The 13,655-nt window shown below is 42.8% G+C and overlaps 1 protein-coding gene across 1 annotated transcript in view; it reads left to right on the top strand.

Moving 5' to 3' along the window:
• Positions 1-13,655, top strand: part of vav2 (vav 2 guanine nucleotide exchange factor) — a 519,520-nt gene that overhangs the window by 465,817 nt on the left and 40,048 nt on the right. Inside the window, exons 13-20 of the mRNA XM_061877071.1 lie at positions 1,681-1,749; positions 1,825-1,911; positions 5,042-5,130; positions 6,680-6,812; positions 7,076-7,090; positions 7,357-7,466; positions 7,537-7,638; positions 12,682-12,770. Of these exons, the coding sequence (XP_061733055.1) occupies positions 1,681-1,749; positions 1,825-1,911; positions 5,042-5,130; positions 6,680-6,812; positions 7,076-7,090; positions 7,357-7,466; positions 7,537-7,638; positions 12,682-12,770 (694 nt within the window). The remainder of the gene's footprint in view (positions 1-1,680; positions 1,750-1,824; positions 1,912-5,041; positions 5,131-6,679; positions 6,813-7,075; positions 7,091-7,356; positions 7,467-7,536; positions 7,639-12,681; positions 12,771-13,655) is intronic.

The raw sequence follows: 13,655 nt of genomic DNA, 5'->3' as shown, positions 1-13,655 counted from the left end.
AAATTCTAAAATTAATTTTAATCAGGAAAAATTACGAATGATGTTCCATAAATATTTTTTTAATTTTTTTTCAAAGAGATTCAAATTAGCTAGTTTTTCTCCGTTTTTTTCGGTTGAATTTTGAATTTTAAAGAGTTGAAATTGAAGATACACTACGTTTCAAAATAAAATTTTCTTTTTTTCGTGTTTTCTCCTCTTTTAAACCGTTCAATTAGGTGTTTTTTTCATCATTTGTTCTCTACAATAAACCTTCCGTAAAAGGAAAAAAAAATGTTCGACGGAATGACAGACAGAAATACCCATTTTTTCTTATATATATAGATTTATTTATTAAAGGGAAATTGAGCAAATTGGCTATTTCTGGCAATTTATTTAAGTGTGTATCAAACTGGTAGCCCTTCGCATTAATCAGTACCCAAGACGTAGCTCTTGGTTTCAAAAAGGTTGGTGACCCCTAGTGTAGAGGGTGATTTCGCCGGGCTGACTGCCTGGCAACTGCAGGCTTAAATAGTGCTTTGTTGATTAACAGGTGCATGAGTCCAAATGAATCAGGTGCGTGACATGACAGGTGAAAACTAATGAGTTGTCATGGTGACAAAAATAAGTGCACAATGAGTTCAAAACCAAACAGAACGTGACCACAAAACATGACATAAACAAGTGGTCGATTGTACGGAACATGTACTGTACTGTGCAATTTATTAATAAAAGTGTTGAATTTGGAATTTTAAAGAGTTGAAATTGAAGAGAAACTATGTTTCGAAATTAAATTTGTATTTTTTTTCGTGTTTTCTCCTCTTTTAAACCGTTCTATTAGGTGTTTTTCTCATCATTTGTTCTCTGCAAAAAACCTTCCGTAAAAGGAAAAAAAAATGTACGACGGAATGACAGACAGAAATACCCATTTTTTATATATATATAGATTTATTTATTAAAGGGAAATTCAGCAAATTGGCTATTTCTGGCAATTTTTTTAAGTGTGTATCAAACTGGTAGCCCTTCGCATTAATCAGTACCCAAGACGTAGCTCTTGGTTTCAAAAAGGTTGGTGACCCCTGGTATAGAGGTTGATATCGCCAGGCTGACTGCCTGTCAACTGCAGGCTTAAATAGTGCTTTGGTGAGTCAAAATGTCACGTTTGATGTTTTCGTTTGAAGTCCGAGTGCTCAAATTTGGCCAACAACTTTCATGAATAAACAAAACAAATATGACCTTTAACATCCGAAGAGAAGCACCGAAAATATAACTTACACATTTGTGTAATGCTAAGAGCATGTTAGAGCTTTCCATGGGGGCCATAATTAGATTAGAAAATCAACAACAACCATGAGTCCAAGTGAATCAGGTGCGTGACATGACAGGTGAAAACTAATGAGTTGTCATGGTGACACAAATAAGTGCACAATGAGTCCAAAACCAAACAGAACGTGACCACAAAACATGACATAAGTTCAAAAACGTATTTTCGGGTGTTACCATTTTGTGGTCGATTGTACGGAATATGTACTGTGTGCAATCTACTAATAGAAGTTTCAATCAATCATTCAATCAATCAATCAAAAACATGTGGCCCTCTGATGGCAGCCATCCGTCAATGAAAACCAGTTTGACTTATCAGATCTCAAAAGGTTTTTAGGTAGACTGAACAACAATGGAATAATACAAGGTCTCTCCTCATAGGAACTTCTGAGTCACTCCACCGACCGACCAGAGAGACAACAACTAAAGGAAGCGCTAGAAGCCATGCAGGTGAGTTTTGGAGAAATGAACATTTACATCACCATGCCTCGACATTGACCTGCTGGCTTTCTCTTTCCGCATTAGGACTTGGCCATGTACATCAACGAGGTCAAGCGGGACAACGAGACACTGAAGAAAATTAGCGAATTCCAAAGTTCTATAGAAAATCTCGTAAGTATTCGCACTTGATCATGACTCGTGTAGTTTTTGGGTTGATAATAAAGGGGTCAGATTATGATTTAAAACACTTCCCTGGGGTCTGCATGACACGTAACGCCGGTCCTTTGCTCAACATTTCGCAAAGTCGTTTCAGAATGCGTCGTTTTGTGTGTAGCGCGGACATTTTCAGGACTTATGCAGATCTCAAACACACATCACCAGGTACCAGAAGGTTAGAAAAGTTGGTCTTGCATTTTATTGCAAAACAAAACGCCAGATAATATGTCTGCTAAGGGGTTTCCTTTTGCGGTCCAAACTCAATAGTAATACTTGTATCTCTGACTACGGTAGTACGAATTTGTCCTGGCTAGTAGTCCCTCCGTTAAAATCCAGCCACTGTTGCTTAGATGGTGTTGGAGGTGAAGTCTGTCTCTCTTTACCAGCTTAGTCCAAGAATGTTGCTTTTGAGCAGATTTGAATTGCTGTTTTGGTTGCAGAGGGGTTAGTACAGGGGTAGGGAACCTATGGCTCTAGAGCCAGATGTGGCTCTTTTGATGACTGCTTCTGGCTCTCGGATAAATCTTAGCTGACATTGCTTAACGCGATAATTATGAATAATTTCGCTGGTAATCACAGTGCTAAAAATAACGTGCAAAACATAAAACATTCTCATGCATTTAAATCCATCCATCCTTTTTCTACCGCACCTGTTCAAGAAGTCGCATTAATGGTAAGAAGTATTTTATGTCACGATGGGGGGGTTGCAGCTTGCTGCGGGGTCGTTCTCCCGGGAAGGCAGACGGACTACTCGGGACATGGCATTTAGCTAAAAACATGATTTGATTTAAACTAAAAAAAGATACAAACAAAAATCGCTCACAGTGGAGGCACAACTTGGGCTAAGGAACAAAGCTAACGCATAAACAGACTATGAACATGAATCAAAACTTACTTGGCATGGCATGAAGCACGAAACTAGAGCAAGGCATGAAACAAGTCAGCACAGAGCAAGAAAAGATCACATTGACGCCAGGGCGACTGACTGGCAAAGACAAGCTTAAATACTGCCTCCGATTAGTGCTTGGGACGCAGGTGAGCGGGCATTTTGTCCACCAGAGACAGGTGGACAAAATGAGTAACCAAGGAAACCAGACAAGGGAGTGGAAAAAAACAGGAACTTAAAGAGTCCAAAAGGCAAACAGCACATGGCCAAACAAAAACGTGATCAACAGATTACACATTTTATTTATTATTGGTTAGTTTCAGAATAACAATGTTATTAAAAATAATAAGAGACTTATTATACTCTAAATATGTTAGTCTTACTTAAAAATGCACACATTTAGTTGTATTCAGTGTTAAAAAATATGATATGGCTCTCACGGAAATACATTTTTGAAATATTTGGCTTTCATGGCTCTCTCTGCCAAAAAGGTTCCCGACCCCTGGATTAGTGGTTCTGCCAAACAATACGAAGGTCCTGAGTAGTCCTGGATTCAATCCGGGGCTCGGGATCTTTCTGTGTGGAGTTTGCATGTTCTCCCCGTGACTGCGTGGGTTCCCTCCTGGTACTCCGGCTTGGTCCCTAATTTGTGAATGTGAGTGTGAATGTTGTCTGTCTATCTGTGTTGGCCCTGAGATGAGATGGCGACTTGTCCAGGGTGTACCCCGCCTTCCGCCCGATTGTTGCTGAGATAGACTCCAGCGCCCCCCGTGACCCAGAAGGGAATAAACGGTGGGAAATGGATGGATGGATGGGCAGTAGATAGTATCGTTGATCCAAGCCACAACTTGCATCGAACTCAAATTTTCGTTTCTTTGGCTCCGCCATGATGTCTTGTTAGCAAACACAGACACGCGTTACTTTCCCAACATTGGAAAACAATGACCTGGATGATTGAGAACATCCACAGGCAGTTCCGGAGTCAAACCAAAACCACACACCTTTTGGAACGGATTAAAAAGGAAAGACCAGGTTCCATTGTGTGTTTATTTTATATCCGTTACTCCAGGGGAGTCAAACTCAAATACAGAGTGGGCCAAAATTTTAAACGGAACAAAGCGGCGGGCCAAGGCTGAACAAATTAACCTTTTAATAGGGACCCAAACAAGTTTTGCATTAAATATTGAACAAGCAAGGCTTATATAACTTAAGTGACATGCAAAATCCAGTTTCAAATAATAATAATAGTAATTTAAAAAAATATCAATGGCATGTCAAATAAAATTTAAATAAAAATGTTATGCCTTTTTTTCTATTTGCAATCTTCTGAGGTAAATATAAAATTTTTCCCACAGGCTAATAATACATTTGGAAATAAAATAACAATAATGAATGAACCAAACATTCAAGAGAAAATGCATGAATCAAACGTTAATTCTCGGTCAGTTTGCTGGAAGTTTCCCGGAAGAGTTAGTGCTGCAAGGGATTTTCTGAGTATTTGTTCTGTTGTGTTACGGTGCTGATGTTCAACCGAAATGTGTTTGTCATTCTTATTTGATGTGGGTTCACAGTGTGGCGCATATTTGTAACAGTGTTAAAGTTGTTTATACGGCCACCCTCAGTGTGACCTGTATGGCTGTTGACCAAGTATGCTTTGCATTCACTTGTGCGTGTGTGTGTGTGTAAAAGCCACAAATATTATGTGACACACTGTTAGTATGGAGGAAAAGCGGACGTGACGACAGGTTGTAGAGAACGCTAAAGGCAGTGCCTTAAATGCACGCCCCCCACGTCCAGGTAGAAATTCGGGAGAATGGTTGCCCCGGGAGATTTTCGGGAGGGGCACTGAACTTCGGGAGTCTACCGGGAAAATTAGGATGGTTGGCAAGTATGAGTATTAGCGGTGAATGCGGTGTTACAGCGGCTGTATAACACTGGCTAAATTGATATTGCCTCAAGGGCCAAATTAAATTACACGGCGGGCCGGATTTGCCCCGCGAGCCAGAGTTTGACACCCATGCGTTACTCCATAGGCTTTTGCAATCACCGGAAGGTGGAGGTGTATCCGAGCGAGGATGCCATCATGTATTCTGTGTCTATTTGGATTCTCTGTGAGCCTCGGGTGCAGCTGAATTATTTATGAGCCCTCGTTAGTTATAGCAATCAGTGAATTGACCCCAGCTGTCTGTGTGACCTCAGCAGCAGGTGAAGCTGGAGGAGTACGGGAGGCCAAAGATAGACGGAGAGCTGAAGGTTTGCTCCATCGTCAATCGTACTAAACAGGACCGGTGAGTCTGCTGACTTTCTGCAGAAAGGAACAAAATGAATGTAAATAAATACCAGTTGGGAAATTGTGTTAGATGTAAATATAAACAGAATACAATGATTGGCAAATCCTTTTCAACCCATATTCAGTTGAATATGCTACAAAGACAACATATTTGATGTTTTTTTTGCAAATAATCATTAACTTTAGAGTTTGATCCCAGCAACACGTGACAAAGAAGTTGGGAAAGGTGGCAATAAATACTGATAAAGTTGAGGAATGCTCATCAAACACTTATTTGGAACATCCCACAGGTGTGCAGGCTAATTGGGAACAGGTGGGTGCCATGATTGGGTATAAAAACAGCTTCCCAAAAAATGCTCAGTCTTTCACAAGAAAGGATGGGGCGAGGTACACCCCTTTGTACACAACTGCGTGAGCAAATAGTCAAACAGTTTAAGAACAACGTTTCTCAAAGTGCAATTGCAAGAAATTTAGGGATTTCAACATCTACGCTCCATAATATCATCAAAAGATTCAGAGAATCTGGAGAAATCACTCCACGTAAGCGGCATGGCCGGAAACCAACATTGAATGACCGTGACCTTCGATCCCTCAGACGGCACTGTATCAAAAACCGACATCAATCTCTGAAGGATATCACCACATGGGCTGAGGAACACTTCAGAAAAACACTGTCACTGGGCCCGAGATCATCTAAGATGGACTGATGCAAAAGTGGAAAAGTGTTCTGTGGTCTGATGAGTCCATATTTCAAATTGTTTTTGGAAATATTCGACATCCTGTCATCCGGACCAAAGGGGAAGCGAACCATCCAGACTGTTATCGACGCAAAGTTCAAAAGCCAGCATCTGTGATGGTATGGGGGTGCATTAGTGCCCAAGGCATGGGTAACTTACACATCTGTGAAGGCACCATTAATGCTGAAAGGTACATACTGGTTTCTGGAACAACATATGCTGCCATCTAAACGCTGTCCTTTTCATGGACGCCCCTGCTTATTTCAGCGACACAATGCCATGCCACATTCAGCACGTGTTACAACAGCGTGGCTTCGTAAAAAAAAGAGTGCAGGTGCTTTCCTGGCCCGCCTGCAGTCCAGACCTGTCTCTCATGGAAAATGTGTAGCGCATTTTGAAGCGCAAAATACGACAGCAGAGACTGTTGAACGACTGAAGCTCTACATAAAACAAAAATGGGAAAGAATTCCACTTTCAAAGCTTCAACAATAAGTTTCCTCAGTTTCCAAAGGTTTATTGAGTGTTTTTTAAAGAAAAGGTGATGTAACACAGTGGTGAACATGCCCTTTCCCAACTACTTTGGCACGTGTTGCAGCCATGAAATTTTAAGTTAATTGTTATTTGCAAAAAAATAAATAAAGTTTGAACATCAAATATTTTGTCTTTGTAGCATATTCAACTGAATATGGGTTGAAAAGGATCTGCAAATCATTGTATTCTGTTTATATTTACATTTAACATAATTTCTCAACTCATATGGAAACGAGGTTTGTAATAACGACGTGTGTGTGTGTGTGTTTGTATCTCCAGGTATATATTCCTGTTTGATAAAGTTGTAATCGTCTGCAAGAGGAAAGGTTATAGCTACGAGCTCAAAGAGATTATCGAACTGCAGTCTTACAAAATGTCCGATGACCCCATGAACAACAGAGACATGAAAAAGGTAGGGTGATCAAAAACAGGAATTATATCAACATCTGCTGTAATTATGAGAACAATCGTCAAAAAGGCTGATGGCGACTCCATTTGTAGAAATTAAAAAGTAATGCTTTGTGCTCATTCATGCTTGGAAAAAAAAAAAAACGGTCATTTAGGATTCCTAAAAATATAACATGGCTTTTTTTGTTTTCAAGTCGCATGCCTCTGTCCATGTCGCATGTGTAACGGCCTGTTTTTATGGTGTCTTTCTTTTTGCATGCTTACCAGTCAAGTGGAAAAATGGTAAGCTCAAGTGACACTTTCATTTACCTCATCCTCTTTTATGATGGGTAGTTGTTTTTGGGGGGGGGGGTCATGTGTCTACTGCATGCAGCTTTTAGCCATAATGGCTTTCATGCATGTCGAGCATCATTGAGTTCTGAAATAAGTGGACCTCGTGAAAGCATTTAGTCTGATTTCAGATCATGTTTTTTTGTCTCATCTTGTCATTGCATCGACTTATCTCACGACTATCTGCTGCTTGCTGGTGTTTCCCCCTCCTCCCATAGTGGTCTTATGGCTTCTACCTGATCCACCTGCAAGGGAAGCAGGGCTTCCAGTTCTTCTGTAAAACGGAAGAAACCAAGAGGAAATGGATGGAACAGTTTGAAATGGCCATGTGAGTTTAGTTGACTGCACGAATCAGCCTCTCTTGCGTGTTCTTCTACCGTATGTCCTTCGTCTCGCAGGTCCAACATCAAACCTGAGAGAGCCACCGCCAACCAGCATAACTTCCAAATGCACACATTCGATAAGAACACCAACTGTCGAGCTTGCAAGATGCTGCTGAGGTAACGAGAACCGACACTGACATTTGTAACCGTTGCCTTTCAAGTGATGGGTCAGGTTCAAACACTGATGACATTTATGAAACAAGACAAGAAGCAAAGAATTAAACAGAGACAGAATTCAAATTGGCTCAATTGAGGAGAGTCGCCTGTACGCTGTACCCTGGTGAAAGATTGAACAACTCGGGCATAGCTCGGTTGGTAGAGCGGCCGTGCCAGCAACTTGAGGGTTGCAGGTTCGATTCCCGCTTCCGCCATCCTAGTCACTGCCGTTGTGTCCTTGGGCAAGACACTTTACCCACCTGCTCCCAGTGCCACCCACACTGCTTTAAATGTAACTTAGATATTGGGTTTCACTATGTAAAGCGCTTTGAGTCGATAGAGAAAAGCGCTATATAAATATAATTCACTTCACCCCTAGATAGAACCAGGAGAGCGAAGAGAAGGTAAGATGACTGTGGAGAGGCGGAGCCGGCAGTCCGACAGCGAGGCAGGGCACACCGTAGCCCGCCCCAAGATGCCCGCGAAGAGGCGTGGCCGGCAGTCCTGTTGTTAATCACATCATCACTATTTAAGCCTGTAGTTGCCAGGCAGACAGGCTGGCGACATCACAATCATGCTCTGCACTCTTGACATTAGATATTGGGTTTCACTATGTAAAGCGCTTTGAGTCGATAGAGAAAAGCGCTATATAAATATAATTCACTTCACTAATTCACCACTCCTCCTTTATTCGACTTTCCCTGACCACATGACCACAGCTGCTTCCGAAGGGAAGTGGGTCGTAAACAGCGTTGCCTTTGGTTACGGAACGGTTCAAAAGAAAAGGTCGCAAACGAGTTCAAAAAGAGGTTAGTAAAACAGTTCAAAAAGACGTTCGTAAAACAGTTGAAAAAGGAAGTCGCATGGAGGGGGGTTTGGTCCTGCTTCCTCTTTGCTTTTGTAGTCCTTGCATCAAACAATATCTTTCTGTTTGATTACAATACATGAAAGAAGCAGAACACCTTCATTTTGCTTCCCTACACAGTGGAGTTTTACGAGCCTTATTCTTGGCAGGTTCCAAAGACAGCTTTTGCTTCTCACGATCAGTTTTTTCTGATAACTTAGAAACAATTATTCTAACATGATGTCTACTATTCGTCTTCATCATCATATTTCACCTTAAGGGGTTGTTTTTCATCACTGGTAACATCAATCCGAGAATCTGATCATTAAAAAGGAACGAAAAGTCAAAAAATACGCAATACTATCTAACCATAAGCCACGGATACCTTAACTCCTGTAGTCAGTTTGGTTTCATTCGAAATTGTACAGTTAATATTTTGTCCACTTTTGAGGGGTGAAAAAGTTGAGATGTCCGATAAAATCGGACTGCTGATATTACCGGCCAATAAATGCTTTAAAATGTTATATCGGAAATTTTCGGTTTTCAAAAAGTAAAATGTATGACTTTTTAAAACTGTACGGAGTGGTACACGGACGTAGAGAGAAGTATTGAGTGCCAATGAACCTTAAAGGCACTGCCTTTGCGTGCCGGCCCAATGCAAGGCATACTTGGTTAACAGCCATTCAGGTCACACTGAAGGTGGCCGTATAAATAACTTTACCACTGTTACAAATATGCGCCACACTGTGAACCCACACCAAACAAGAATGACAAACACATTTTGGGAGAACATCCGCACCGTAACACAACATAAACACAAAAGAACAAATAACCAGAACCCCTTGCAGCACTAACTCTTCCGGGATGCTACAATATACATAATATAGGGCGCACCGGATCAAAAGGCACACTGCCGATGAGCAGGTCTTTTTTCAAACAAAAGGCGCAATAAAGGGGTCATGTTATGATTTTTTTCTTCTAAATTTAAAACACTTCCATGTGGTCTACATAACATGTAATGGTGGTTCTTTGGTCAAAATGTTGCATGGATGATGTTTTACAGATCATCTTCAAGTCGCTTTCTGTCGGTCCCTTCAGGATGCGCCGTTTTGTGGGCGGTCTTATTCACGTGGCTCACCTTCGACGCCGTCTTTTCTCCGTCATCTTTGTTGTAGCGGTGTAGCGTGCAAGGACGGGAGTGGAAGAAGTGTCAAAAGATGGAGCTAACTGTTTTAATGACATTCAGACTTTACTTCAATCAACTACTGCAAAAACAAGACCAGAACTGTGTCCTGTGAAAAACCGTCCAAACCGTCCGCCTCTGTCTCACCAACTGCACTTTGGGTATTGACCCACACATTTCATGGCTGGCATGACCTCATTCCCCAACCAGGGGAAAAGACTCGGACCAGCGTTCTCACTTCCTGCTGCGTGCTAATTACCTGTCATCATCTATGGCCCTTATTATTCAAAATTAACATGTGAGTAATGCTAATTCTGCAGCATTATATTCCGAAATTGTGCATTTTTTCCTTGCCAATATTGCGGTCACAGTTCCATAAAGTCGCGGTCAAAAGTTTACATACACTTGTAAAGAATGTCAACAGCTCAATTTTTCTTTCATTTGACCACAGAACTTTCCTCCAGAAGGTCTTATCTTTGTCCATGTGATGTAAATAATGTAAAAAATTAAATGTATAACTTGTGTGATGACTGTATTATGCTGATAGTGTATATTTGTACCATGAATTGATTAACCCGGACACCGAAAAACTGACCATCTAGTGGTCAATTGTACGGAATATGTACTGAACTGCGCAATCTACTAATAAAAGTTTCAATCAATCAGTCAGATTAAACACAATTTGAGCTGTTTGGCCTCAATACCCAGCAATATTTTTCGAGGAGAAAAGGTGAAGCCTTTAAACCCATGCACACCATCCCTACCGTCAAACATGGTGGTGGTAGTATTATGCTCTGGGCCTGTTATGCTGCGAATGGAACTGGTGCTTTACAGAGAGTAAATGGGACAATGAAAAAGGAGGATCTGACAGACTTCTCAAGCCGTCGTGCGGGTTCCAAGGACCGTCAAGGAAGGGCATCGCGGCAGGCACGTTTAGACTTCTTTATTTTTCAGTAAAGGCTGCTCTTCCATTTGCGTTTCTGCTTCGGGCGTCGTCGCCTCTCTCGCGCTCACAGTCAGGTGGATGGTTTACCTCTGTTGTTAGAGTGGCCGTGCCATCAACTTGAAGGTTGCAGGTTCGATCCCCGCTTCCGCCATCCTAGTCACTGCCTTGGGCAAGACACTTTACCCACCTGCTCCCCGTTCCACGCACACTGGTTTGAATGTAAAAATTAGATATTGGGTTTCACTATGTAAAGCTCCTTGAGTCACTAGAGAAAAAGCGCTATATAAATATAATTCACTTCACTTCTCTCTCTCTCCACATCCGCTTCCCTCTGGCTCCTTCTCGTCTCTCCGCCTCTCTCCCCGACGTTCATGGCTGTCGCCCTTTTATACAATGCGAGAGGATTACTCAATTGTCCACAGGTGCGCGATCCACGCACCTGAGCTTGATTGCGTCGCTCGCTCGCCGGCCACGCTTCCTTGCCGCCATCTTGGGCTAGGCTACGGCGTGCCCTGCCTCGCTGTCGGACTGCCGGCCACGCCTCCTCGCCGCCATCTTGGGCCGGGCTACGGCGTGCCCTGCCTCGCTGTCGGACTGCTGACTCCGCCTCTCCACAGAGGATTACCTCCAAATTCTTCAGGACAACCTAAAATAATCAGCCAGGAAGTTGGGTCTTGGGCGCAGTTGGGTGTTCCAACAGCACAATGACCCCAAACACAGGTCAAAAGTGGTAAAGGAATGGCTAAATCGGGCTAGAATTAAGGTTTTAGAATGGCCTTCCCAAAGTCCTGACTTAAACCAATGCTGAAGAAACAAGTCCATGTCAGAAAACCAACAAATTTAGCTGAACTGCACCAATTTTGTCAAGAGGAGTGGTCAAAAATTCAACTAGAAGCTTGTGGAATTGCTACCAAAAGTGCCTTATTTCAGTGATACTTCCCAAGGGACATGTAACCAAATATTAACATTGCTGTACGTATACTTTTGACCCAGCAAATTTGCTCACATTTTCAGTAGAGCCATAATAAATTCATAAAAGAATCAAACTTCATGAATGTTTTTGTGTGACCAACATGTATGTGCTCCAATCACAATAAAATAAGAGTTGTAGAAATGATTGGAGACTCAAGACAGCCATGACATGATGTCCTTTACAAGTTGTGGAGAGGCGGAGCCGACGGTCCGACGGAGGGGCAGGGCATGCTGGAGCCCGGCCCAAGATGGCGGCAAGGAGGCGGAGGATGCGAACGAGCGGAGAGGCGGGGGGTGGCGACAGCGATCGAGTTCAGGTGAGTGGATCACGCACCTGTACACAATCAGTAAATCTCCTCTCGCTGTATAAAGAGGCAGCAGCAGAGGAAGGTGAGCCAGAAGGAGTCGGAGAACCTGCAGCAGTGGATGAGAACGGAAGCGAGAGAGAGCAAGACGCGGCCGACTAAAGAGCGAGCCTGAGGAGCGAGCAGTGGGAGCGACTACGGCGCGAAATACTTCCTGTCATTGAAGGCACATTTAGACTTCTTTCAAACCTGCTTGATCATGTCTTAAGTCGTTCACATTTGGCGCCCAAAGTGGGGCCAAATGTGAACGACTTAAGCCGTCGTCGTGCGGGTTCCATGGACCACTCAGGAAGGACATGATCGAGCTGGTTTGACTCTTGTTTATTTTTCAATAACAGGAAGTCTTTTGCGCCGTAGTCGCTCCCAATTCTCGCTCCTCCGGCCCACTCTTTAGTCGGCCGCGTCTTGCTCTGTCTCGCTTCCGTTCCTCATCCGCTGCTGCAGGTTCTCCGACTCCTTCTGCCTCAACCTCTTTGCTGCTGCCTCTTTATACAACGGGAGGAGATTCACTGATTGTGTACAGGTGCACGATTCACGCACCTGAATTTGATCGCCCCACCTCTCCGCTCGGTCGCATCCTCCGGCTCCTTGCCCCGCCATCTTGGGCCGGGCTACAGCGTGCTCCGCCTCTCCACACTTTTGACCACGACTTGTATATTCGAAGACTCATCATTTCTTTGTGTGTATTCTGCAGGGGAATCTTCTATCAGGGTTACTTCTGTTCTCGGTGCGGGACAGGAGCACACAAAGAGTGTCTGGAGGTGATCACCATCTGCAGGATCAGTACGTTACTCTTCTTACTTGACATCACATTACAGCACATCGGATAAACCCGACTCACTTTCATAAAAGCACACGTGACATATCGAGGCAAGACTTGGAAAATGTAGCCTGGTTTTCAATCATTACAGCTTTGAAACGCTGAAGCACAGGTGTCAAACTCAAAATGTGGCGCGCCACTTTATTTTATTTGACCCTCGAAAGCCTGGAAATAATATGCATCAATAAAGTAAAGTAACTTTTCTCACTAAAAATATTTTTTCTTTCTATTTTGGGACCAAAAAAATGTTTGTACTCCTTGCAGATTTTGTTGACTTAATGAGATGTTCTTATTTAAACGGGGATAGCAGGTCCATTCTATGTGTCATACTTGATCATTTCGCCATATTGCCATATTTTTGCTGAAAGGATTTAGTAGAGAACATCCACGATAAAGTTCGCAACTTTTGGTCGCTAATAAAAAAAGTCTTGCCTGTACCGGAAGTAGCAGACGATGTGCGCGTGACATCACGGGTTGTGGAGCTCCTCACATCTGAACATTGTTTACAATCATGGCCACCAGCAGCAAGAGCGATTCGGACCGAGAAAGCGACAATTTCCCCATTAATTTGAGCGAGGATGAAAGATTTATGGATGAGGAAAGTGAGAGTGAAGGACTAGAAAAAAGAAAAAAAAGACCATACATTGGGACTGATTCAGATGTTATTAGACACATTTAGTAGGATAATTTAGAAAAATCCCTTATCTGCTTATTGTGTTACTAGTGTTTTAGTGAGATTATATGGTCGTACCTGTACAACCTGAAGGTCGGCCCCGCACCTTTCTTCAGCACCAGTCGACGGGTGGTGGCGATGCCCATCTCTGCCCTTCGCGAGGGACCCCCTTCGA

The sequence above is a fragment of the Nerophis ophidion genome, linkage group LG17, assembly GCF_033978795.1.
Source record: "Nerophis ophidion isolate RoL-2023_Sa linkage group LG17, RoL_Noph_v1.0, whole genome shotgun sequence".
Classification (NCBI taxonomy): Eukaryota; Metazoa; Chordata; class Actinopteri; order Syngnathiformes; family Syngnathidae; genus Nerophis; species Nerophis ophidion.
The sequence above is the reverse complement of the archived record's forward strand: the minus strand, read 5'-3'. Positions and strand labels throughout refer to the sequence as shown.